We start from the raw sequence: 27,796 nt of genomic DNA on the forward strand, positions 1-27,796 counted from the left end.
AATCAATAATCCCAAAACATTTAAAATGAATATTTTCTTCCAATATGCTTATGACTTTTTACATAATTGAGATAATAGTCTTTATATAACTTAGGATTCTGTTCGTTTTAAAGTTAATATTATAATATAAACATTTCCCTATTTAGTTCAATAATTTCCTTGTTTACTATTTAAATAACTTAAAATTGTCCTTTCATATGCTCAATAATCATTTTTTAATGACTAAAAAAGATCCATTGTATAGACTATCAACTAAACATTCCCCCTAATCCAGTATAACTTTTCACTATTAAAAAATTATAGTACAGTGAACTTTTTTTTCTTTCTGAATTTCAGACCACTTTTTAGAGTAGTTTTCTAGGAGAGAAATTATTGATGGGTATGAACATTTTCAAGGCTCTTGACATAGATTGCCAAATTGCTTTCCAAATGAGTTGTGCTAATTTTTTTTTCCTACTAACAATGATTTGGATTTTCCCATCATTTCGAAGTTGATAATTTCTTTAAAACACACACATGCAGGGGCGCCTGGGTGGCTCAGTCGGTTAAGCGTCCGACTTCGGCTCAGGTCAGGATCTCACGGTCCGTGAGTTCAAGCCCCGCATCGGGCTCTGTGCTGACAGCTCATAGCCTGGAGCCTGCTTCAGATTCTGTGTCTCCCTCTCTCTGTGACCCTCCCCCATTCATGCTCTGTCTCTCTCTGTCTCAGAAATAAACATTAAAAAATAAATAAATAAAATAAAATAAAACACACCCATGCAGCCATAATGTGTTGAACTGCGCTATGAAATAAATGTTGGAAATGGTTTATTTAGGCACCCCTCCTCCCTATTTTATGCATTAGGAAACATGTCTGGCAAATTCTATGGCCTGCCCTAGATCCTGGCAATTTGGGGGGATTAACTGGGCTATGAGCCGGGTGTGCTGCCCCCACTTCTTCACACTGTCTCCCAGGGATCTAAAAACAATTCTACAATTTATTTATCTTTTCAACGGCAGTGTTACACCGTTGCCATCACTTGACATCTTAATTTTGATTATGCCTTCAAGGGAAACAGCTTTTGAAATATTTGGTCCTGGCAAGTAACAAATTTCCCTCTATGGTGAGAAGAGGATATTTCCTGATAACACTCTTCTACCTGCCAGCGTTCTGCGGGGAACCTTGTATCTACTTATCACTTCCTCCTGGCTCCGGCTCCTGGAACTCTGTTAGTCCTGCTTGACATGCACCTTGGCAGCTTTCATTGCATCCTTCCTGTGGGCCTCTGCTTTCCCATCCCTGCTCAGCGTGATGGCAGCCTACCTCATTTTCAACCTGAGGCCAAGCACAAGTGTTGCTCCTGCCCATCTGCCACGTTGGCCAAATTTCCCTGATTGCTAAATAATTCCAGGCTCTTCCCAGGAGGGCTGAGTGAGCCGCAAGTTAAAGCTTTCCTCCAAGGCTCTGCCTTGTTCTCTGTCACTTCTGCAGATGCACTCTGTCCACCAGGGCCCAGAGGGCCCATCTCTAGGCCCATCCATCACTCAGTGAACGGCCTGTGCTGTGCTTTGGGAAGCAGAAAGTCCATCCCCAACAAAGTCTCCTAGGGGACATCCCAAATCCAGCCTCCTCCCTCCAATTCACGTTACATACCATGGCCATGAAAATTATTCTGCAATATTGCTTACATCAACTTGCTTCTCTGCTCAGAAACCTGAGACCAAAAGTTGAAAATGCTTGGCCTTCAAGTCCTTCCCTATAACACCTGTCTTCCACTAGCTACTCACTCAGGTTCATTATATGCTAGCCTAGCTAGTAAGGGATCACAAAAAGATACTTACAAAGAAGGGGAGTAGCAGACAGAGGCAAGTGGATTATGGGTGAAGGGAAGACATCATTGGGCTTGGGTAGGAGAAAAGCACCTCTTGGATGGTAAAAGCCTGTCCTGTCTGCTCTGCCTAGAATGCTCTTTCCCATTTTCTTCCCAGTAGACCACTGATCCTTCACAACTTGGTTTTCCATAACCTGCCTTGCCTCCAAAGTTGAATCTCTTTCCATACTTCTACTCTGCCATTTTTCACACTGAATTAACGTCTTTTAAAAAATGCCTAACTCCTCCACAACTAAATGTGCATGGTATTTTCTTAAAGGGCCTGTGTCTGTGCATCTTTTTTTACCCTCAATGTCGAATATTTTCCTTATACTTGGTGCATGATCAAAATATCTGTTGAAAGAATGCACACAGTATGTAAAGCAGAATTAATGCCGGATGGGATGAATGAATGGATCATGGAAATGTGACTAGAAAAGAATTGTCTGAGAAGCTCCCTAGGTGGTTGTAATAACTATAATACCTGAGACGGGCACACACACAGGTTTGCAACACAAATTGGCACCTTTAAAATCAGGATGTGGGCATGCAGCCATCTAATTGGGCATTTTGCACAACATTGAACATGGGAAATTACCAATAAATATCAATCAATAAATGAACTTGGTAATTTCTTTGAGACTAGCCCCAAGACTAAAATTGCAAAGCCAAGCTCCATGGTCAGAATAATCCATTTAGCATTGGCCAGCCAGAAGCAATCCTACACTATTTCCCATGACAGAACATACATCATGGGCCGTAGGTGGCTGCTGCTAGGGCACCTATGACACCCCCCTAACAGTTTCATATCTATTAAGGAGAGGAAGGCTTGAGTGCAGAGCTAAGTGGTCAGCAACCAAGAGGAAATTCAAAGCATAAGTTTCCATACATGTCTTGATCACCAAATAATATGCCAGCACTAATAACATTAATGGATGAATTGTGTCCGGTTGGGCATTTGAAGAAGCCTTTGTACATTCTAATTTCAGGATATTTGGGAAAATATGACAGTGTCGTTTACCCATGGTTCTTAAATAGGACGGAGCATTCTTGCCAAGTAGCCTAAGAGCTGCTGGTGAAACATCAGTCACTTTTTACCCTTCTCTTCTTTTCTATGCATGTCTGTGCTTTGTAATTGAATCTAAATATGGCATCGGGGTATTTTTAAAATCTAGAGATTGGAAATACTTATTGGAAGAGGCTGGTTTACAGGTTGGGGGGCTTGGCATTGGCAGCAGCTAAGGGGCTTGGAGAATATGGCGAGATTAAGGCTGGCCAGAAGCACAGGGAGTGTGGAAAAGGCCAGGTTTGGCTTAAGAGACTTAGCGTCAGCTGTTATAACCTGGCAAATGGATAAGTAATTTTTTCACAGCCAGCAGTAAAATGAAACTTATGGAAACAATAAAGTAAATGTTCTGTCTAGCCAGTGAGTCAAATTAGAGAAGAGTAGGTTTTTCCAACCAGGCCTGAAAATCAGTGTGCCTTGGTGGTCTAAGAATAGCCAGGAAGTTAATGGCTTTTCAGATTCTGAGTTAATGATATAGATCACAAGTTGACAAACCAGCCCACTGCTTGTTTTTGTAGGTTCACCAGAGAAGAAAAGTTTTTACAGTTTTTAGTGGATAGGGGAGGGAAAAACCAAAAGAAAAATAATACTTCATGACACATGAAAATCAGATAAAATTTGAATTTCAGTATCCATAAGTAAAGTTTTATTTACCCAGCCATACACATTCATAAACATAATGTCTAAGGCTGCTTTCCTGCTACAACTCAATACAGAGTTGAGTCTAGAAAAAGGAACCACATAGCCTGCAATTCCTAAAATATATATATTTACTATGTGGCCCTTTTTTAGAAGTTTGCTGACTTCTTAACATGCATAGTCAGAGAAAATTAGTTCCGGACCCATTCCTAGGCAACATGAAGCACAGCACAAAAGACAAAGCTTGAACTTGGAAGAGAATGAATAAGACTCCTGGTCCAGTCTCCCATTCCACTGAGTGTCCTACAGAAGCAATCCAGGCATGAGGACTCACAATTTCCAAGAAGCCCGGCCCTTTATTGAACATCATGACTCTACCTATTATGTTTCTGATGTTAAGCTAAAACAATTCCCACCCCCACACCAGTATAGGCTTTCTTATCTATAAACTTTGTCTACCTTGAGAAGACATTAACCACAATCTTTCTTAACCAAAGAGTAGACTCCTACCACCCTCCTTGGGTTAGAACTTTGTAGGTCTTGGGGAACTTTCACATACACTGTCGCATTTTACCTTCATAACATCTCCTAGGGACAATTATTCATCTCTATACAGGTGAGAAATCTAAGGATTAAAGTTATGGACTGAATTGTGTGCCCCCCAAAAGGCACATATTGAAGCACTCACTGTGACTGTATTTGGAGATACCTTTAGGAAGGTAATTTAGGTTAAATAAGGTCATAAGGGTGGGGTTCTAATCCAAGCAGACTGGCATCCTTATAAGAAGAGAAAGAGACACCAAAGATCCATGCTCCATTTTTCTCTCTCCCTCTCTCTCTGTCTCTCTCTCTTTTCACAGAGAAAAGACCATGTAAGAACACAGCAAGAAGGTGGCTATCTGCAAGGTGGGAAAAGAGCTCTCACCAGAAACCAACTCTGACGACCTCTTGATCTTAGACTTTCAGTCTCCACAACTGTGAGAAAATAAGTGTCTTGTTTAAGCCATTCATTCTGCAGACCTTTGTTATGGCAGCTCAACCAGATAAGGTAGTTAATAAGGTTAAATGACATGTTCGAAATGAGGCAGCTCACCAGTGGCAGAGCAGAGACTTGTCACTCATTCCACAAATATTAAGCACTTACTGAGTGTAAGGCATCTTTGGAGGAGACAGGTATCAATCAAAGAATGACATCAATAAAAATAAAATTTCAACTCTGCTACCACAGAGAGAGGCATGTGGTATGAGATATAAATAACATGAACTGACTTAGGGTGGTCAGAGGAGGTTAGCCCAAGACACAGTTGAACTGAGATCTGAACGGTGAAGAGTGAAGGAGAAAGGGAGTGAACTTCCAGAGAGATGGTATATACAAATCCCCTGTGGTAGCAGGAAGTATATGGTGTTCAACAAAATGAGAGAAGGCCAATGTGGCTAGATCAGAAAAGTGGGAAATAACATGAGATGAGGCTAAAGAGGTAAGAATGGGTCAGACTTCTTATGGCCCTCATGGCCATTGTCAGTAACTGAGGCTTTAGGAAGCATAGTGCTTTCAACATGAGACTGGCTCTGTAAGGTTTCTAATTAGAAAAAATTACTCCAGCTGCAGTATGGGATACAGATTGGAGAAAGTGAAGGGAGCAGCAGGAAGACTAGGTTAGAGACTCGTGGTGGGCAGTAGGTGAGGGGAGAGATGTTTGTCACCTGGAAAACAGAGGTTACTTTGAAGATGTAGAGAAGGAAAGGGTTATGAGAGCTATTATAAGGTAAAAATGATCAGGATTTGTGATCGATGCAGGATGGGGGGTTACAGGAAGATGTCAGGTATGACTTCATGATCCCATGGGGATACCCATGATCTATTTTAGCAGAATGCTTGAGTGAGGATGTTTACTGAGATGTGAAATAGCACAAGAGGAGCCCTTCATCCAAAGACCACCATGAACACATCTGCAGCTGAACAAAGGTCAGGGAACTGAGCTTTTGCAACAGGAGAGAATGCACATGATGGGGAGTGGTAGGGTACCTCAGTAAGAGGGTGTTAGAAGGGCCTAGGGAATTTGGGCTTCTGGTGGGCAGGTTGCTCATTTTACAGGGAAATGTGGTTTGCTCTACTTTGGATGCTGTCAGGAAGTAGGGTAATTCTACGGTTGGGTGACTATTTTTCTTACCTAGAAGGCCATAAGGATGGAGTGAGCTTGAAGCTGGGATTAGTAAAGACAAATCCTTGCTTATATTATCCAGGATGAGGGTCATTCTGTGGTGGAGACAATGTTTATGTTTTTGTCTGTGTTCAGACATGATTACAGAATGATCTTGTTTGTGCCTTTTCTGAGTGGCCTTGCCTGGCATTGCTGTTCTTTGAAATGGTCTATAATTAAAAGGGGGAACGCCAAAGCCTAGCTCTAATTGACAGGAAGCACCTCGTGATGCCACTGCCCCACTGACAGAGCCAGGTGAATTCCTGGCTGTCAGAGCTGCTTTCCTTCCTCAGCTACCCCTTTTGGCCAAGGACAGATAAAGTTAGGCTGCAGGACACTCATCTAAGATATTCAGATTGCCACCATTGCCGAGCTTTTGCTGATCAGGAGGTTGAACGGACCACAGGAACTAGTCTATGGTGGGCCTGGGGTTTACTGCTGGTGCTGTTCCTTTTGTTGCAGAACAAGTAGCTTAACATCTGACAAGACAATGGCCGCACAGTGGCATTTATAACTCTGGACAGGAGGCATCAGCCAACTGCAACACAGGCAGTTACCAGAAACAGAAACAAAAATGGGTATCCCTTCTTATAAGAGACCCTGAAGACAGGGACTTAGATTACCAAATCCAGGCAGTGAAAACATGTTCCAAATTCCAAATGGTCTCTTCTTGAGATCCAAATGGTGCTTTCTTTTCTAGACTAATTACAGGCTTCTATTTAGGTGTGCGCGCGCGCACACACACACACACACACACAATGTGTTTGCTATAGCATAAATTTCCCCTTGGCTAGCTAAGAAGAAATAAGGGCTATGTGATTAGCCATGAGAACATCAGTTAAGAATTTAAATTTAAACTGGTTTGTTGGGTTTCCAAAACAGAATTTGTATCATTTGTGATATCGGATAGGGTCAGAGATAAGGGTCAGAGAAAAGACCGCCTTTTCCACTGGTGTCATTCTTACCCTGGAAAGTGCAGCTTGCTTAGCAGTGCAACAAGAGTCAGTTCTTCCTCTTGGGAGTTCTCCTGAGTAGACTATATTTGCCTCTTTTTCAAAGTTTCTGGGTATTCTTCTCAGGGATCTCATAAATCCATGGCCTGGCACCTCATTTCCTCTGGTTGGAAAGGAGGATGGGGAGAATTAGGGAGGGAATTGTCAGTGCCAAGAAAAGCAAGCAGTGACCCTCTTGTTGGAGAAGGGCTGACTGGAGCTGTTTCAGTTCAAGGTGAATCTTGCTAAAATTATCCCCTTTAAAATTATGTATTCGAGTTTAATGTTTCAAACCCCTGATTGATTGCTCAAGTTAGAGCTGTGATAACAGTGGTTGGTGTTCTTCAAGAGGTTGAAAATGCCAGCTCTTGGGAAAATGACAGTTCTTTGAGAAATAATCAGGTTCACTGCACATCTCTCTTCAATAGGAGGTTTATCACTGGGTTCACAAAATTGCCTGTGATGGTCTTCCCCTGGCACTGAAGGTCCCTTACTACTACCTAGAGATCCTGTGAAAAAACAGGAGGCATTTCATTTTAACGCCCCATTGGTATCCCTTAGCCTTTCTGTAGCCATCTCGTTGCAGAGAATGTGTTGCTTGAAAATAAATTCCTTCCATATGACTTGAACATTTCTTTGGAAAACTAGAGGACTGAATTATATGACCTCTGGATTTCCTTTTCTGTCCTTGGAATTCTAGGATTCCTGACCTGGAAATTGTAAAAATATATATATAAGCTGATGCCAATTTGGCTACATATGAAATTAAACAACATTGATGGTAATATAACTATGGAGCAGGAAGGCAGTGGGTGATAAGGGAGATGTTGCCTGTAACAGCGATAAAGAATTTTATTTTGGCAGGGAGGACAAACGGTAAAAGAATCACTTTAATTCAATTTCCAAAGAACTTGATGAGCTTTGGTTCCTCCTAATAGATATTGGAAATGAAAAAAATCACAAATTCACGGAGAGAGCACAGATGGCTTAATATCAGAGCACTAAGTTTCAACAGTTATAAGACAGAGATTAGAGTCAGGACCTCTGGGGCTAAGATAAAGATAAGGTATTTGAAATCAATTAAAGGATCAATAATTTTTGGCTCCCAGAAAGGCTCACTTTATCCTAAAGAAAAAGGTTGGTAGGCACCTAAAAGCTTAGAAGCTTACCATTTTCTCTAGAATAAGGTGAACATTTACTCCCTCCAAATATGAAGGCTACATCTGTGTTACTGAGTTGACGATTACACATGGGACCATATGGATATATTTATAATTGGTATAACGAACAGCTCCTTGTTTCCGATATTAGAAGCAAGATGATTTCAGCACATGATAAACGAGCACAAGGAGAGACCTATCTAGCCAAATGATGGAAATAAATTTAATAATAAAAGCCCACCAGAAGAAGCAACTGCTCATCTGAATTTAAAGGAAATTTTCCTGCCATCTGCTGTTGTTAGCATTTTATATCACCATATTTGCCTGCTCTCTTCCAGAGCCCATTGCTGCTAAGCTCTTCATACAGAATAAGCTACCAGGCAGGAGAACAGAGCCATGGAAGGCATGGAAGTGAATACAAAAGGCACTTCATCTCCAGACCTAGGGTGACATTTTTACCAGCAGCATAGGAATCAATGCTGGACTTCTCCAGGAAAGCTTTGTCATGGGAGGAAAGGACAAAAAAAAAGGACCAAGGAGGCCTTTGGGTGGCTCAGAGATCACAAGAGACATCAGGTAAAGCTGCTTGGCCACACCAGCATCCTGTCGCCTTCCTCTGTGCCCTCTCACACTCCAGCACCACGTTTCACAAAATGAAACCCAGAGGTAATCAGCTCTAAAGATTGGGACAGAAGATATTTAGAGGAAGAACACATACATGCATCACCAGCAAATAACCTGAGCCATTTGTAGATGTCCCAAAGCCCAGTACATATCAATGGCCATTAGAGGGGAAACAGGATTCCCATGAAAGGCGAATGAGGCATTAGTGGTACTGGTAGTGAAGAGAGGATCTTTGATGTTTCTCTAATAAAAGAAGAGCTTAGGAGACAAGGCACTTAAATGAATACTGGTCCAGGCAGCTCTTACCCCACAGGCGTACAGCAGAGAAAATGGAATCAAAGGGACTATGGGTACAAGCAGAGAGCAAGCTCTCCACCATCTTCCAGGGAGCTGATTTGTTTGGACTGTGTTCCCAGGTAAGGAGAAAGGGAAATCTTACCTTGGGTTAGGCTCGGTGCCCGAGGGAGCTTCAGTGTGGCCAAGTTTCCCAGAGAGAGAGAGAGAGAGAGAGTAACCAGGTTGTCACAGAGGTTCAGACCTTCCCCAGCATAGATAATTTGGATTCCTGTGGAGATACTCCATGAGCAACCTGCAAAACACAGAACTCCTAACATTGGACCTCGGCAGACAATTTTAAACCCAGACAAGGGCTTGCCTTCACTGGGCACCCACACAGAGGCCATAGCAGGCTTTCTCCAAGACTTGTGCTCAGCAGGGGTGTAAGCTGCTGAAGATAAGCCACATAAGCCACATCTGCAGGCTCCACTCCTGCCCATGGCATGCAGCTGTGCCTGGCAAGGAGGACCCACCTGTTGGCCATAAAAAACAATGAGAGTTTGGTGTGGGAGCACTCTGTAGGCGTTGGGGGCGGTGGGTAGACTAATTGCTGACACAGCTCTGTCCATGTCCGGTTGGCTATTAGAGACAGATAGACTCTGAGGGCTGGGTGGAAAATGGCCTGGAGCATGAAGATATAGCTCTTAAGGTTTTTTGTTTTGTTTTAGTTTAGAGGGAACACTGGGATAGAGGGTTTATGAAAGTATATAAAATGAAAGCTAAAGTCAAACATCTCCCCAAAGAAATGTATATACATGTGACTTGCCTTCAATTTCAGAGAGCTCACGGAGTCCCTAAAGTCTGTGCATGCACCCTTGCTTAGAGGCTTTTTTGGATCCACAGATGAGGAGTTTATTTCTAGGGCCTAGAAACCTCGCTAGAAATTTCTCAAAGTGTGTTTCCTACAGCACTTGCATGGGAATCACCTGCAATCACTCAGTGCATGCTGAAAATGTGGAATCCTGAGCCCCCCCCCTGGCTTTAAGGAATCAAGATCATCCAGGCTGTGGTCCTGGAATTTGCATTCTTACTAAGGATTCAGGATATATTTATCATTATATAGCTTAAGAACTGCTAAGAGTTGAAAATGGCCATAAAAAGTTCCTGGGAGTTCAACCAAAAGCCAGGACTGACAGAAAAAGCTCTCCGAAAGTCATCACTCACTTGGGCTGTCAATTGATCAGGACGCAAGGGGATGGATGGAAGTCAAAGTTGTCTCATTGATCGAGAGGAGAAGATCCACTGACACTGGTTATAAACCAACATTTGTCCAGAACCCGATTTGGTTCAGGCATGTGGCTTATGCCATTTAGTTCTCAATGATTCTATTACAGATGAAGAAATCAAGGTTTGGAGAGTTTAGAGAACTCACATAGGGTCATAGAGCAAAATAAGAGCAACCAGACCTTAAACACAAGCAAACTAACTCGACTCTTTTTTTTTTCCATGTTTATTTATTTATTTTGAGAGAGAGAGAGCACAAGCAGGGGAGGGACAGAGAGAGGAGCAAATCTCTGCTGTCAGCACAGAGTCTGACGGGGGCTCAAACCCACAAACTGTGAGATCATGACCTGAGCCCAAACCAAGAGCCAGACATTTAACTGACTGAGCCCCCCAGGTGCCCCTAACTCAACTCTTTTTTGATGATGATTTTTAAATGTCACCACCCAGTTTGCCCTTTGTATGCCAGACTTCTATTATAAAAAAGAAATAAATTCATTCATTATACTTTTGAAAAATGCTGAATATATACTGTCTTCAATTATCTGGAAATACACTTCAGAACAAAAGATTTATTCAGATGAAACAGGAGAAGGAAATAAAAAATGTGATGTCAGCCAATTGACATCATATGAAGTTTGGGCCACATGTGCACTGAGCAGCCATGAGTGAGACTCACTATATAACTGGGAGTAGTTGGAGAGGCTTCCTAGAGGAAATGGTGTTTTGAATCAACTCTGAGGAGTCAGTAGAATTTTGAATTAATTCAAATAGGTATAAGTAGACTAGAATCTCTCAAAACTCTACCTCAAACTTTACTTTTGATAAACAAGAATATTTATGGAAGGTGGAGAGAGGAATTCCTGAACAAAGAAATGTTTCTCAGTTTATAACCACCAGTTAGTTACTTAACAGCTTTCAAACATAAAGAAACTCATTGATAACAATACCACAATAGTAGGGGCTTCAATTCTTCACTTACAACGATGAACAGATCATCTAAGCAGAAAATCAACAAGGAAACAGTAACTTTGAATGACACATTGGACCAGATGGACTTAACAGATATATTCAAAACATCTCATCCTGAAGCAGCAGAATACACATTCTTCTCAAGTGCACATGGAACATTCTCCAGAATAGATCACATACTGGATCACAAATCAGCCCTTAACAAGTACAGAAAGATGGAGATCGTACCATGCATATGAAACTTGAAATCAGCCACAAGAAAAAAATTGGAAAGACCATGAATACTTGGAGATTAAAGAACATCCTACTAAAGAATGAATGATATAACCAAGAAATTAAAGTGGAAATTAAAAAGAACATGGAAGCCAATGAAAATGAAAACGTGACAGTCCAAGACCTCTGGGATGCAGCAAAGGCAGCCATAAGAGGAAAGTCTATAGCAATCCAGGCCTTCCTAAAGAAGGAAGAAAGGTCTTAAATGCATAACTTAACGTTACACCTAAAGGAGCTGGAAAAAGACCATCAAATGGAGCCCAAAACCAGCAGAAGAGGGGAAATAAAGATTAGAGCACAAATCAATGATATCGAAATAAAAAAACAACAACAGTAAAACAGATCAACAAAACCAGGAGCTGGTTCTTTGAAAGAATTAACAAAATTGGCAAAACCCTAGCCAGATTAATCAAAAAGAAAAAGGAAAGGACCCAAATAACTAAAATCATGAATGAAAGAGGAGAGATCACAACCAGTATCGCAGAAATACAAACAATAATAAAAGAATATTATAAGCAATTATATGCCAACAAATTGGGCAATCTGGAAGAAATGCGCAAATTCCTAGAAACAGATAAACTGTCAAAACTGAAACAGAAAGAAATAGAAAATTTCAACAGGCCCATTACCAGTAAATACATTGAATCAGTAATTAAAAATCTCCCCAAAAATAAGAGTCCAGGGCCAATGGCTTTCTAGGGGAAATCTACCTAAAGATTAAGCTAACCAGGCTGAGTGCTCACTGTGTGCCAGGCGCTGTATTAACTCACTTACTCCTTATAAACACATTTGGGGTTACATGTTATTATTACCATGCCCAGTATTAAAAAAATATTTTTATGTTTATTTTTGAGAGAGAGAGAGAGGGCATGAGTTGGGGAGGGCAGAGAGAGAGGGAGACACAGAATCTGAAGCAGGCTCCAGGCTCTGAGCTGTCAACACATAGCCCAAAGTGGGGTTCGAACTCACAAACCATAGGAACATGACCTGAGCCAAAGTTGGAAGCTTAAGAAGAGTTTCTCGCATTTGAAAACACGTTCATTTTAGCTCTGAGCAGTGTTTTGTTTGCTTAGAGTCTAAAAAATAATCCTGAAGGGCACTGACCTTGTTTCAAATGCTTCTCTTCTTTGCTACTATCCCTGACTTTAATCCCACCATGTAGCCTTTGAGGGCCCATCTTTTTAAAGCTTGATTGACTGACTGCCAAAAAAACAAAGAGGAGGAGAAGGATTTATAAAGATATATAACTGCCTACCCATGGGTTCACCTACAACCCATCTGGGAGAATGGTGCACACCTCTACTCCCCTAAAAGGGTAGGGGGCACTTGGACAGCCCACTCAGATGGAGGCTGTAATTATTCAGGAAGAGATACCCCCAAATTGATGGTAAATGTTCAGCTGCCCTTATAAACTAACCTCATACAACATCATGACTGAAACCATTACCTCCAGACATGCCTATATGTTTCCCAATGGAAGGACTTATCAACCTAAGCTTTCTTGTGAACATGTTTCAGTACCTTCCTTTTGTTCATTTCCTTAGCCCTGTTTATCTCTGAGGATTTCTCAGTGTTGTTGCAGATTCTCTGGTTGACATGGGAATGCTATTGCTTCTGGCATTCTCAGCTCTGTCTTCACATAATGCCGTCCTCAGCAAGGTAATAAGAGCTAACATCATTAAGTGCCATGTGCCAGGTGACATTCTAAACAATTACATGCATTTATACATTTAAATCTTTGTAACAGATCAGTGAGTTAGAAATGGGAACACAAAATATCCCAGCCATTTGCCCAAGATCACAAAGCTAATATGTGGCCCAGAAGGACTTTAAGCATTCAGTTTAGCTTCGGAAACTGTGTGCTCAATCAGTATGCTTGTTGCCACCAATATGTCTATATTTCGACCCTAATGATACCTATTGTAGCTTTACTTATTTATGCTACACTACCAACTCACACACACTTTTTTCCTTTTAACAAGCTCTGGCCAGTTTTAGTAAAGAAAAATGTTTGCATGATGTACCTTTCCCCAGTCTGCAGGCTTCTCATGACATTAGAATCACCTGGATCAATGACAACTTGTGTGCATACTCTGTAATATCTGCCACATGTTGTGCCCAATTCAATTTTATTGCCACTGTAGTGATGGACACCACTTTTGGCCAACATGGTACAATATTCTATTTCAGATTTCCTCAAGCCTGGGCAGTTGTTGGCAAGGAGGATCAGTTTCACTTTGCCATGTCTGATCATTTTCAGAGTCTGCTTGTACCCCAGAGCACACTTTCTACTTTTCATAACAAGTTGGAGCCTAGGGTTGATTGTCTCCAGTGACTTTTTCATCTTCTTTGCGGGGCTACGACCCTCCTGTCTTAGGTGCCAGAAGACCCCAATCAAGAGCAGTCGCCAAGATGGCCTGGAGCGAGGACAGAAAGCTCACGAACATATATCAGCACATATGCTGGAGCAGGAATGTATTCCAAAAGATCATAAACATTACTGAGTGGACAGGTCTGCTGCTAACATTATGGGCCTACCCTTGTATGTTAAGGACCTTTTGTCCCCAGCGGTGTTCAGAATTCTCTTTGTATTATTCAGGCAGTAATAACAATAGCTACCATTCACTGAGCAAATTTTACATTCTTTATGATTTTAAAAACATCCCTGCAAAGTTGTATAATTGACTCAATTTTTAACCTTATGAGTCAGACAGGTCAAGTGGATTGTTTAAGATCATCAGAGGGTCTGTGGAGATTTGAATCCAGATCTGCCAAATTCAGAAGCCCCTGGTTTTGCAGCTACTGTTTGAGCCTTCTTCCTAAGCCTTAGGCACAACCCTTAGGCACTAACCCTAGTGTAGTCAAATAAATAGCCAGATAAAGTGACTATCATCCTTGTGGAACTATTAACAGCCAAAGAATGAAGGAATTGTTGGGGTCCAAGGGCAGGCCACCCCAAGATGGGCCACTTTGGCATAAAGATTATTTTGAGTTAAAAAGCAATCAAAACCCAGCAAATAAAAGAAAAGCTCTTTACTTCTCACTCATGTGCCTAAAAAGAATTTATAGGAAGAGAACTATCATGATAGATAGCTACATTATGATATAAACTAGGTATGGCAGACAGGGAGGAACCTAACAAGACCTGTTTGGGTAAAGTCCTCTATGCCCCACTGTTTCTGAGTAGCCCAGAAAATACTTGTTTCCCAAACCTTTATTCTTTTTCATCTTCCTGTGAATTGCATCCCTTCTTTCAAAAGAAGTCCCAGACCCCTACCCCTTCTCCTTAGTCCAGAATGACATATATACCTTATTTTTCCTGCCTTTGGGATTTCCATGTCTGTGTAGATTCCCTGTACATACACTCTTAAATTTGAGTTTCCCGTGTTAACCTGTCTCATGTCAATTTGATTCTAAGTCTGGCTAGAAGGACCTTGAAGGGAACAGGACATTCTTGTTCCCCAACATAACCATTGGCCATAATTATACATAAATTCTAGATTTTAGGGAAAAAAATAATTTGTAAAAGTTCAGAGAAAAGGTAGGAATGACTCCTTGGCAACATTCTAAAAGTTAAAATGGCTAAAAGAAGAAAGAAGTTTCACAGGAAAAACTTCTACCTGAACACTAACATTTGTCTTAGTCCATTTGGGCTGCTGTAACAAAGTATCACAGACTGGGGGGCTTATACACAACAGAAATCTATTTCTCACAGTTCCGAAGGCTGGGAGTCAGAGGTCAGGGTCAGCATGGTGGGATTCTTGGGAAAAACCCCTTCTGAGTTGCACACTGCCAACTTCTCCTTGCATCCACACGTGGCACAGAGGAAGAGTGAGACAGCTCCTTCACCTTTTTTATCAGGCTACTAATCCCATTCATGAAGGCTCTTCCCTCTGGACCAAATCACCTCCCAAAGGCTCCATCTCCAAATACCATTACACTGGGGATTAGATTTCAGTCTATGAATTTTAGGGCAACATAAACATTCAGACCATAACAACAAATGACATAGATCAAGAAGAAATAAGGGGAAGTGTCTTTGACAAAAAAGAAACCAAAAGCAAATAAAAACAAACAATGCAGAGAGCTTTCTAATGATTACAGATTTTAAAAAGAAACACCTGAAATATGAAAAGAAGCACTTATACACTTATCACCAAGGAATATTAGCCAGTCATAATGATCCTAGGAAAAACAGAGTCCAAATTGCCCCGAGGCTTAAAAATTCAGTGTGAGGGCACTAAAAGGGGGCTTTTGGCTGGGCTCAGAGCAGGAAGAATGAGGAATGAAGAGCTTCTTAGGGGCAAGTGATGTCATGTTGAAAGCTATCAGAGAAAAGCAAGGCAATTCAACTCCTATACTGCTTTCTCTATCGAGGAAAGTGATCTTCAAACTGGGAAGGCTAGAACAAATACGGTTAGTAGGAAACTGAAACCTGTAATAGGCAAGGAGACAAGAAAACACCTTGCCACTCAAATGTGTTCTGGAGAATGACATCCCACTGCACAGAGGAAGGTGTGGGGTATAAGCAGCTGCAGGGAGCGATGGAGTATTGGAGGGGATTTTGAGGAATAGGAACATGCTCCAATTTAAAAAAAAAAGAAAAGTAAAGTAAATGGGTGGATTATAGAAAGGTGAAAATTATCCAGACCTGAGAATAATTTTTTTATGGATATGTAGACTTTCATCATGGCAAGCATATCCATAACCATAAAGATCTCCTTAAAACAAAAACGTGTCCCAAGTATCTTTGTTAAGTAGTGATCTAAAATGAAGTAATAATTGGAGTACCTGGTGGCTTAGTCGGTTGAACGACCGACTCTTGATTTCAGCTCAGGTCCTGATCTCACAGTGGTGAGATAGAGCCCCACCTCGGGCTCCATGCTGGAGGAAAGGGACAGAACTATCTCCTGAAGTGGTGGTGACAAAAGACAGAGGTGGCTTTCAAAAATGCAAGGGACATAGCTAATTAACTTATCACCTCCTTCAAGCTACAGTGAGAATCTATTGGGAGAATCAAAGCCCCATAGCAGACGCGTTTTAGGGCAGTTCATGAAATGCCTCATATTTCAGTAGAAAACTATTTCAACAGTGAAATGACATGGGCATCAGAAGCATACTTTGCCGTGACACATGGTAGTTGACATCTTTCCAAACAACCACCACAAGTCTGGGGTCCTCAAGAGACTGATGTCTCCCAGCTACACGACCATCTGTACTCGTATTTCAGTGAAGAACAGGAACTCTGCTGGCTGCTCCATATTCTGGGTGGAGAATGCCAACTGGTTTTACATAGCCTAAATCTACTAGGGTATCAATTGCCATTTTTAGTGCATCACCCCACAGAGTTGGCATCAGGTTTCATCTGGAAAATAACCAGCTCTTGGACTCACTCCTTTGGAGGTTTTTTGGACCATGGTATGACATAAGTAACCTCAAACTCTTGTTAATCAATGAGAGCCAACTTTGGAATGAGAAGCTGTTCCTGGCCATCCTTATTTTTGGTCAAGCCTTTCTGAACTTCAGTTCCATGAACAAAACTATCATACTTCCAAGGCATCTGGGTGGTTCAGTCGGTGAAGCATCCAACTCTTGATCTCAGTTCAGGTCTTGATCCCAGTGTGGAGAGTTCAAGCCTTGTACTGGGCTCTGCACTGGGCATTGAAGCCTATTTTAAAAAGAGAGAGTTAAAAAAAAAAAAAAACTATCATACTTCCAAACATGAAACACTTTATTCACTCCACCTCCAAATGTTACACTCCAAAATCCAACAAATTCAGAGTCAGCTGTCCAAAGATGAATGGTTTTCTTAATATTTTCTGGAAACTCATTTTTCTTTAAAAGTTTAAGGTAATAAGTATAAAACTCATAGAGTACTTCATCATATTGTCAGCCCCCCCCCCACCCTTAGCAAAGGTGAACACACCTGAGGGTGAATGGCTGTGTGGCCAGACCCCTCAGGAATCAAGCCTGGTGGTAGCTTCAAGTGCTGGGAAGGGCAGCCCAGTGGGAAGGGAAGCCAGTCAGTAGTCTTTCCAGGGTCTCTCTTCCTATGTCTTCCTTACTGGAAACCAGGTCCTGGCCAAGTTTTTTAATGTCTATTTATTTTTGAGAGAGAGAGAGAAAGAGCATGAGTAGAGGAGGGGCAGAAAGACAGGGAGACACATAACCCAAAGCACGCTCCAGGCTCCGAGTCATCAGCACAGAGCCCGATGAAGGGCTTGAACCCACCAGCTGGAGATCATGACCTGAGCTGACGTTGGAAGCTTAACCAACTGAGCCACCCAGGTGCCCCAGGACCTAGCCAATTTTTAAAAGAGTAAATATTTTTTAGTATTTAAAATATAATTATTAAACATAACTACTTGTACCACTCTGATTTTTACAAAACAAGCTTTACCCAACTAACCTTGTTTCTATGCTAAGAAGTTATAAGGGAAGCCAACATTTTCCTGGGTCAAGATCTCAAGAAGTCATAGTCAAACTATCCCTATGGACAATGTGGATAAGCATGAAATGAATGGCAATTACATGAAGAAGAGTTTTCTTAACTAGTTGAGTTACTGAGTATATATGTTACTGATAAACTCAGTTCTGCCCATCTGAAAAGTAGCATGTGATGATGGGGGTGGGGGGAGGTTGCTCTTCTTGAAAAAATGTATATATTGGTACCTTTTTAATGACTTGTATGGATATATGGAAATCAAATACATGGTCTTTTGATGCAATGCTTTGAAGATATTTTGACAGCCATGTAAAACTATTTAATTTTTTAAAGAAATTTTCCTAAAGTGCCAGTTAATATAATTATATACACACTGACTTCCTGACCTTCATCCCATTTCTGAGTGTATTTTAGAGGCATAGTAAGGTCTGACCCAGGGATGGGATGAGGCTTTGAGGTGTCCATTGTTCACATTTCTAGGAAACAAGAAGATTTTTTTTAATATTTTGATGTTCCCATTTTGATATGATCACATCAAAGTTGTCACATCAAAATGTTTTTTCCAGACCCGATTCCCATACATTCATCTGCATCACAGATTTTGAAACTCCAGAGCAATAAGGATAGCTTTTTCAGCACACCCAGAGGAGTTTACTTTCTGGTTGGCAGTAATTCCCTGGGCTTCTAATATTTGTGAAGACAGAAAGTTAGGAGGATTGCTGATGTGCTGGCTTCAGAGTCAGTATTTGATAGCTCTCCACCACGCCAGATGGCTTCTTCCTGTCTATAGGAAATTAGGAAATACGGGTAAAGATACACAGCATTCCAGGTTCTTTGGTTGTGAGCAACTGAAATAGACCCTGAGTAACCTGAGCTAGAAAGTCCTTTATAGGAGGGATACTGGGAAGCGCTTGCAATAATAGTAAAAAAAGGAGGGGGGGTGAACAACAGAGTCTTGGAAAAACCGAGAATCAGAGCAGCTGCAGGGATGTCAGGAGAAAACCCAAACACTGCTTCTGTAGGGAAGTGCCATCAATGCTTCCGTCCCACCGACCACATGTCCCTCGGCATCTCTGCCCAAGTTGCAAAGCTTGTCTCCTGTGCCGTCCCCTCCTGGGATTGGGCTGTTGGGGGTCACATGTGACTGACAGCCCAGCCACGTGCATGCAGGAGGGAGGTTTCCCAAGGGAAAAAAAGGGCACAGTCACCAGAGGATAGGGGCAGTCTGCTGAGAAAGGAAGAAAAAAATAGACCCACTGGAGACCTGATCTTCAGTCAAACACTCATTTTGGCAAAATTCAGGTTTGATCTCACCTGCTTCACGGAAGCAGGGGCTTAGTTGACTGCAGGCTGCATGAGAGTGCCAACACAGTGCTGGCAGCCCCAGCATCAGTGGCATTGTGCCCCTCAGAGATTCCACCCCTCATGGCACTGCCACTGTCCCATGAGTGGCCTCCCGTGCTTCTGGGCTCAGGGACACTCCCCTTCTTCATCCTCTGGCTCTTGGGGTGGTAGCTGCTTCCCGCAGTTACTAACATCTCTGTCACATTTGCCTTTTTGTTCCCTTTGCCCTTCCACAGCTACGTAGAAAGCTCCCGTATGAATTTGTCTCTACTGGAAATGTTGCGAGTGTTTCTACCTTCCTTTCTGGATCCTGATAGATGCACATGGTGAGGTTCGCAGCAGGCTGGTGAGGAGTTTCACACCATTTCATACTTAGAACGGGTGGCTTGTGTAAAGGAAGACTTTAGGGAATGTGATAACCAGCTTCTCCTATCTGAAGAGCTTTCATCTGAAAAGGGGATTATATTTATCCCATGTAGTTCCAGAGGGCAGAAGCAGGATTAGTGAGCAGAAGTTTTAAGGAAGCAGCTTTCAGTTGAAAGTAAGACATGGTCCTCTAAACACCTGAACTGCCCACAACGGAATGCACTGGGCAGCTTTTTTGGGGGGTTAGTCAAGCAGAGGGTTCGTTTCATGTCTCCGAGACACCAGAGAGGTGCCCACCAGAGTGACAGGGCTGGGCCAAATCAATTCTCAAGGCCCTAAAATCTCCCTGCAGAATCTGTAGGCTTCAATTAAGGATTTGGTAATTTTCTATCGGAGCTTGAGAACAAAGCTAGAATGCTTAGCGGCCTGCAGAAAATAGTAACTGTTATCCTCTAGGAATTACCGTGGCCCCCAGAGTAATTTAAAGCAATGTCTCTTACTCTAGGGCTGAAGAAATTATACTTCCCACCAGTCTATACCCAGCTGAGAGCTGACACCCTTTAGTAAAAGGATTCTTCTTATTTGCTTACGTCCCTGGATCCCCTCTGTGTACCTGGGATTTACACCCAGAGGCCCTTTGGAAGGGCCAAAGCTGACCACAGCCTATGACTAATGGAATCAAACGATTCTAGTGTTCTGAAGAGAATGGCTCATGCTTGTGAATATTGTCTGATGAATTCACATCTCAGAATCCTTCTACTGCAGTCTGAGGCTTCCCACATCAGCCCTGGGTTCACAAGGGATGGACGGACAGTTATAAGGGAACCAGACAAGACTTCAAAATCCTGCGACTATCTTCCCACCACCCTGAAAATCCCACCACCCATCCAATTCTTGCTTCAACTGTCCTTAATCTGTGTACATCTTGTACAGCCCACCCTTCTGAGGTCTGGGGCACGTAGCACGAGTCTCAAAATGGCTGTTCTCCATACACTCGTTTTCCTTTCCTGGAGCAAAACTGCCTTCAATTGTACTGTGGCTGTTTGGGGACAGGAGAGGAGAAAGCCATTCCCTCTTGAGCCCTGTTAAACCAAATACAGAAACGTAAAATTCTAACTTCTAATATGCTCAGAAAATGGTAACTTCTAGCACACTAAAAGAATCATTCTCTTATATTTTCCAATGAGAATATTGGAAGAGAGAGGAAAATGCCATGTTTTACCCATGATCACATACCCCAGATATAACGGCCAGAAATTAAACTAGAGTGAGTTTTGACCTAGTCCAGGAATGCTCCCCTGACTCACCACAACATTATTGCTTCAAACGATCCTACTTTACAAGAGAGGAAATCCATGGAATTAAGTGTGTCAGTGGCTCAGCTTGGTTTTCTAGCAAGTGATGGTTCAAGCCGACAGTGGGACATCAGTGGCCTGGAGGTTGCATCTTCTGCCAACACAATACCTTGTAGCTAATTCTACTTTCCATTCTGCTTCCCCTTAATTTTTCCCGATATTCTTCCCATTCCTCTCATGTCACAGGGTGATTGCCCAGAAGACAAAGGGAAAATGTCTGAGGATGGGTGGGCAGAGTCTGGCTCACCTATTGGCTAAGGCACTGGACACCTGCCATGGTTTAGGGTGCAAAATACCTTAAGACACGGACACACTTGTGTGCCAAAAAGTCCAACAAGAGCAAAGAATAATTGAGAGTTAAACAACATCCTCTTCCAAAAGCTTATCCCCAAAATTAGGGCTCCAAAGCCATGTTCTCCTAAGAAAACACAGTTGGTTAGTACCTGGACTGAAGGAGCAAGGCTGGGTAGAGGCTGGTGCTAAAAGGGAAGCAAAGGGCAGGAATATAGAATATTGTGATGTGGTGGGAGGTGAGGAGGTGGGAGGTGGGATGTGGGGAGGTGGGAGGTGGGGAAGGAGAGGTGGGAGGTGGGAGGAGGGGAGTGGAGAGGGCACAGCAGGTTGTCTCACGGATGGGCCCCCCTTTGGGATCCACTGTCCTGCTGCAGGTCAGGAGACCCCTCCTCATCTTCCAGCTCGGGAGATTTGAACTGCACTGTTCATCCAACTCTGTTCTCTGTTTCTTCTCCCTCTATCCCCTCTCTGCCCACCCCTCATATTGTTCCCCTCCTTGTCCCTTTATGTCCCTCAGCCCTCTCTCTGCCTGCCCCCTTCCAGTCTGAGGCAGCCACTTGGGGACCCTGCTATCCAATAATTAGCCTGAGCAGCTGCTCAACCAAACAAGCTCCAGAGATCCGCAGCTGGGAGAGTGGAGTCCTGCCTGGAGGAGGGGGAAGTGGGGGGAAGGTCCACCAAGCCTTCTCAGGTGGCCAGATGACGCCTAATTAGGCCCCCTGCTCTGGAGGCCTCACCAGATGGGCAAATGCCTGGAAGCCTTAGGGAGCCAGCAAGACTCTGTGGGAACTGCCAGTGTGTGGTTTCCTTTCCAGCTGCCTCTGGGGCTGTGGGGGGAGGGTGGTGAAAATAGTAATTGGTGCCTCAGGTCAAGGGGCCTCGCTTTTCCCTGCCAGGAGGGGAGATGCTCTGCTTCCCAGTGGTACAAACCCCCAAGCCCTCCCCCCACAATTGCCAGCCTGGAGTCCGAGTTGTTGACGCTGTTGACTGAAAATGATTTTTTGAGACACACACCAGAGGAGTTGGCACTGGGAACACTTTTCTAAATCTAAACAATGCACACCATGCATTCACAAAAGGCAGAATTAAACTAGAAGGGAAACATGAAGAAAATGCGTGGGTTTCATTCTTTCCATCTCCCCAGCCTGCAAAAGTGATCTGTGAACGGCGTGGCAGAGGGAGAATGGAGCAGTAAATGATTTCATTTTGACAGCTTGCGGTTTCTGGGCAAAGGAGAAGTCGGGGCCAGGCAGTAACGGGAGGGGGACCTCTGCGGAAGGTGCACGTTTTAGTTTGCAGAGTGAGGCCACTGCCTGCCAGGGAGAGCTGCCCTCTCTGATCCACACGGCCGTGGCACCACCCCCTGCCCCTCGATATGGCCATATCTACAAGAAAAGATGCAGGGAAGCAGAAAATGTGCCACCCTCCTCCCCCAAAGTTCTGTTACCAAAAGGAGTTTGCCATTCAGGAACCCAGCCGGGCATCATTGGAAATACTGGTGATGAAGGTGACGAACGTTAAGGGAGAAAAAATTACAAGGAGCAGAGCTGAGGATGGACCAAATGACCTCTTTGTCCTTCCCTCTTTTGGACTTCCCTAACTCCTTGTGTGACAGAGAACATCTTTGCCTTTGGGTGAAGACAGTGATATCTGTAGTGCTTAAATCCTTAACTCAAATGGCCTTAACTCAAATGGCCTAGTAAAGTAAAGGTCAGGAAAACCAAGAAATCTTTTCTACCTGACACTATAGCCCTTACATCCCTGTTTGCAATACCCTAGAAGCAACCATACAAATTCGGAGCAGATACTCACTCACTTGGTGCTTTCCTTTTTCAAGCTGTGAGACAGTGAACTCACATCAGAATTGGTTTTACCTTACAATCACCTTCTAGCCCAGGGATGATTATTTTCTGTTATATGTGGAATAAAACCTCCAAAATAAAATAATAAGACTGAGAAAATTAGTATAAGAATTATTCATTTTGATATTTCCTCTTTACTCTTGTTATTAATGTCTCTAATTTGTGGGACCAATTTGTGGATGGGATGGGCTATATGTATGATTACATTTTTGGCCAGCAGAGGACCAGGCTGGCAGAAGAATGTCTTTGACAAAGCTCAGTTCTCCGTAGTTTCTGGAGTATAGCATATTCTGCCAGTTCAGGCTGATACAGTGGACATTAATTGTTAATTCTCCTACAAGAGCCATCTGCTAAACCTTGATGCCTTGGAAATCTGGGGAAACAGCGCCATCTAGCAGCCCTTGCTCTAAGTGCTTTGAAGCTGGGTTTATCTGTCGTTAAGTGACCAGTGGAAAAGGCCACCATTCTTTTGAGGTTGACCAAGTTGGTAAGATGCTCTTCACAAGTCCACCTTGGCTATCAATGAGGACAATCGTTTTGCAACCACTTGGAGTCCATTTTGCTTTAGGTAAGTAGCTCAGCTTAAAATTCTGGATGGATAAGCCAGGTTTCATAAAATTACATTAGCATAGAGCATTTCAGAATATACGAGAGGGAAAAGGCTGTCTTTTCAATAAACGGGGCTGGGAAAACTGGACAGCTACAGGTGAAATAATGAAACTGGATGATTTTCTTTACACCACACACAAAATCAAAGTCAAAATAGAATAGAGACCCGAAACAAAACAGGAAAGCATAGAGCACTTCATCCATGAAACACGAAAAGTATAGAGCATTTCATCCATGAGACGCTTTAGAGCTAAGCATTTAAAAGATAAGGAAATTTGGGGTGCCTGGGTGGCTCAGCCAGTTAAGCATACCACTGTTGATCTCAGCTCAGGTCATGATCTCACCGTTCATGGTTTTGAGCCCCACATCGGGCTCTGCACTGATGGCACAGGGCCTGCTTGGGATTCTGTCTCTTCTTCTCCCTGCCCCTCACCTGCTTCTTCTCCCCCTCTCTATCTCAAAATAAATAAATAAAATTTATAAATAAATAAATAAATAAATAATAAGGAAACATGGGCCCAGGGAGAAAAAGATACCTACCTCTTCAAGGTCACTCAGTTAGTTTGTGGTTGAGTCAGGCTCATGAACTAAAACCAATACTACTATTCACACAATAGGAGCAACCCTTTTTCAAAGGCAGGCCAGAGATGAAGATAGGAATAAGACACAGAAGTGAGAGCAGCCCTCGGTAAGCAAAAGTGTGGGTCTCTTTCTGAATCCACATAATAACCGTGGTATGACAAGGCAGATATTAAACATAAGGACAGATTTTGGCCCGTGTCTAGGACACACGCAAAAAACAGTAGACAGATCTTTGATCAGCCCTCCAAAATGTCATTGAAATGGCTGGAACAAATATTTGGGCTATTCCCCAACCCAGCCTCTCTGTAGTCTAGCCAGTCAAAGTTCTTCTCCCTCAAAGGAGAAATACTACAGATTTTAATTTGGGGAATAGGGGTTTTCAGGTTTTTCTCCTTCAAAAGCCCTCTAGAGCTGTGACTTCAAATATGTCAGAGTCTCTTTCTCTCCCTTGGTGAAGAATGTTGTGGAGGCTTTTCCTGTCAGAGCTGGAAGGGAGGGGCCTTCAGGATGAGCTCGAGCAGCCTGCACATTTGAATTGCCTGGAGGAGACGTTCAAAATGTCAGTGCTACCCCAATGTAGGTCCCTACCCCAAACCAATGAATCAAAGTCTCTAGTATAGAGCCTAGGTATTAGTAATGTTTAAGTTCCCTGAGTGATTCTAATATGCAACCAAGGCTGAGAATCACTAGCTTCTAGCCCAACCTTTCTTCTTCAAGATGAGAAAACCAAGGCTCAGAAAGATAAAGTGACCTGCCCAGCAACACACAGGAAAGTCACGGCAGAACTGAGACCTGTTTTCTCTTCCCTGTCCTTCACAGTCTGCTACAGTTTACTACGTCATGCTCAGCAAATGCAGCATGCTAGACCTCACCAGCCACCAGCCAGAGTTGTCACCCCATGCAGACACTGCCCCAAGGGACAACCATCTGGGAGTAACTGTCTATGGATGGGAAGTGCTCCGAGCACTGGGCAAACTCAGCCTTCAGGAACCTGAAAGAAGAGATGCTTTCTCATCTAACCAATGCTAACCAATGTGGGGGTGCTGCCACTTGGTAATATATTTTTTCCAGCTATGATTTTCGGAACTGCAGAAATAACCACACGGTGGGTTTGGGGACTTTGAGGTGGACCAGAACCAAGATCCATCGATCATCTGATTGGTGGATGGTAGTGGCACTTTGGGTCTACAGGTTACACTAGTTTCCAAAAGTCTGGTTCCATCCCTTTCCTCATGCACCGTCACCCTGATGAGCAGCCGTGGGCTCTTTAGGGAAGGTTGGGAGGAAGACTGACAATGTACACTGTTGGCTGTGCAGCAGGATTTCCTCAATGGGACTTTTCCTCCCTACCACTCGAGGGACTCTGGGTCTAAGAACTAGCCCAAGTCTGGGAATTGGTTTCAGGTCCATGACCTTCTATTGACCTTTACCACATCTAGAGTTTTTCCATTCATGCAAATCATGTAAGCCTTTAGTAGCCTGCCCATCTGTTTCAGCCCAAGGAATATCACTATCAACTACCTGGGCAAAGCAACGTTCTGATGGTTATACTATTCTGGTTACTGCTCTGGCTCTGCTAATCTTTCAGCAACCTCACCCACCTTGTCTTTGGCAGTTAAATACCACCTCTTGCTCCCAGGTTCCATCATCCCCACTTAAGTCAGGGAGTCTAGTCTAAAGATAGCAGCCCCCACCGTCACTCTTGGCCCATAGAGAAGAGCCACCACGGTGCTTTTCAAGGATATTGGGCCTCTCCCCCGACAAATGCATCTCGCCCAAGTTTGGTGAAAGGATTACCCCCTGGACCCTCGGGGAGAATACAGTCAGGAGATGGGTGAGGTGGTGTCATATTATACACCTACTCTAGCATTCCCATCTCCCGAAGCCTTCGGATACCTTCTTCTTCTGCCTCACGGAGTCCTTCCAAATAGGTCTTCCTGCCCATCCCACTTGTCAGAAAGACCTGGCCAGGACTCATTATCTTTTTGTCTTCATGACAAATCAAAACCCCAGTGATTCCGATATTAAAATTTTGCTTCCAAACATCTCCCAGGCTGTTTCTCAAACCTTAAAATAGCTTTAAAAAAAATCCTGTTAGACAAAGTGCCCCTGGTTTTACAGAAATAGCGGATCGTGAACCATGAAATGAACAAGTGCATTAATACCAAACACTTAGAAGAGAAGAATGATTCAGGAAATCTTAGCATAAGATTCTCTAGATGAGGTTTGCTCTGACCAGGAATATACCATCAGGCCATTGGCATGAATATCCCAGGCTAAGCCTCCCTGCCCTACTTCCTAGTATCACCCCCTGCCTTCAACCAGACATGCAGAAGTGGGGGGTGAAGAATCTTGACCTTGTGGAGCCAAAATTGTTCCAGAGCTCATAACTCTATTGTTCTTGCTTTTGACCTTTAGCATTCCTGAGGTAAAATAGAAGCTTTTCCGGGGTGATGTGTGTTAGCAGCACATGTAGAGATTTGCATCAGGCTCCACACTGCACCCAGGGATGACTTGGTCTGCAGCTTTTTTTTTTTTTTTTTTTGGATTTGGATGTTGTGACCAAAATAACACAGGCTGTCAAAGAATTCAATTCAGGAATGCTTTCACACTGCGGGCCTGTCATGTCACTCCTCAGTGAAACCCTGGATTGGCTTCACCTTCCAATGGAACCCCCTTTCCTCTCTGGCTCACTTTCTATCCTGCTCCCTTGCTAGCTGTGGTCCAGACACAGCAATTTCCTTGCTGTTCTTCAAACATGCTTAGGCCCTCCCCTTGGCCATTTCCTCCACTTATCATGCCCCTCCACCAGTTAGCCCTCTGACTTCCCTTAACCTTTGCTCAAATGTCACTCGAGAGCCACCCTGACAATCCCATTTTCTACTACATCCCCCATTTCCCTCTTCTGCCTTTTTTCCACAGTACGACATACACTATACTTCATTTATTTTGATATTGTCTGTCTCCCCGACTAGAACGAAAGTTCCACGAGGGCACACATGCTGGTCTCATTTGTCACTGCTGAATCCTCTGGAAAACCTTGGCACATGGTAGGCGATGAGTAAATATTTCGAGAGTGGATGAATAAACTACGAGGTTCCTGGCTCTGTGGTTGAGACGATTACAGTTCAATAAACAGGATCCATGAATGAACTAGATATGGCCTGTTTGCCTGCTTTTTCTCTCCAACAAAGTGGAACAATCTCACAGTGATCAATTCAATTAGTTAGGAATTGCCCGACTGTGATACAATGTACAGACACAACGATTGACATTTCTACAGCATTTCTTTTTTTAAATTCTTTAGTTAAAAATACACATACATAACTAAAGCAAAATGTTTCCATTCTACCTAAGCTTGCTATATGCCTGTAGTTTAAAAAAAAAAAAAGTGCCTCTTGTCCCAGTAAAAATGGTCTTCATCATTTTGTTTGGAGAAGGAGGTTTAAAGTATAAGGGAAATCATAATTGTGATTCCTTTCACCCTGGATTCATAATGACTCTACAAAGACAGCAGCCTGTGTTTAACTCCATAGACCTGGAGGAAGTGAGAGGAAATCCTCAAACACCTGAAGGTGAATAGCATCAGTTCACTGCAAGAGGAG

The 27,796-nt window shown here is 43.0% G+C and overlaps 1 protein-coding gene and 1 pseudogene across 1 annotated transcript; both read right to left on the reverse strand.

Moving 5' to 3' along the window:
- Positions 1-6,188: 6,188 nt before the first annotated feature.
- On the reverse strand, positions 6,189-15,085 carry LOC125914300 (60S ribosomal protein L30-like). Its single transcript, XM_049619555.1, has 3 exons — positions 15,048-15,085; positions 13,359-13,751; positions 6,189-6,294 (listed from the first exon to the last, which is right to left on the reverse strand). The coding sequence occupies exons 1-3, from the start codon at positions 15,083-15,085 to the stop codon at positions 6,189-6,191; spliced, it is 537 nt and encodes a 178-aa protein (XP_049475512.1).
- A 1,334-nt stretch (positions 15,086-16,419) lies between these two features.
- LOC125914301 (protein NipSnap homolog 3A-like) lies at positions 16,420-26,612 on the reverse strand (annotated as a pseudogene).
- Between the last annotated feature and the right edge of the window lie 1,184 nt (positions 26,613-27,796).

The sequence above is a fragment of the Panthera uncia genome (genome assembly GCF_023721935.1).
Source record: "Panthera uncia isolate 11264 chromosome D3 unlocalized genomic scaffold, Puncia_PCG_1.0 HiC_scaffold_8, whole genome shotgun sequence".
Taxonomy (NCBI): domain Eukaryota; kingdom Metazoa; phylum Chordata; class Mammalia; order Carnivora; family Felidae; genus Panthera; species Panthera uncia.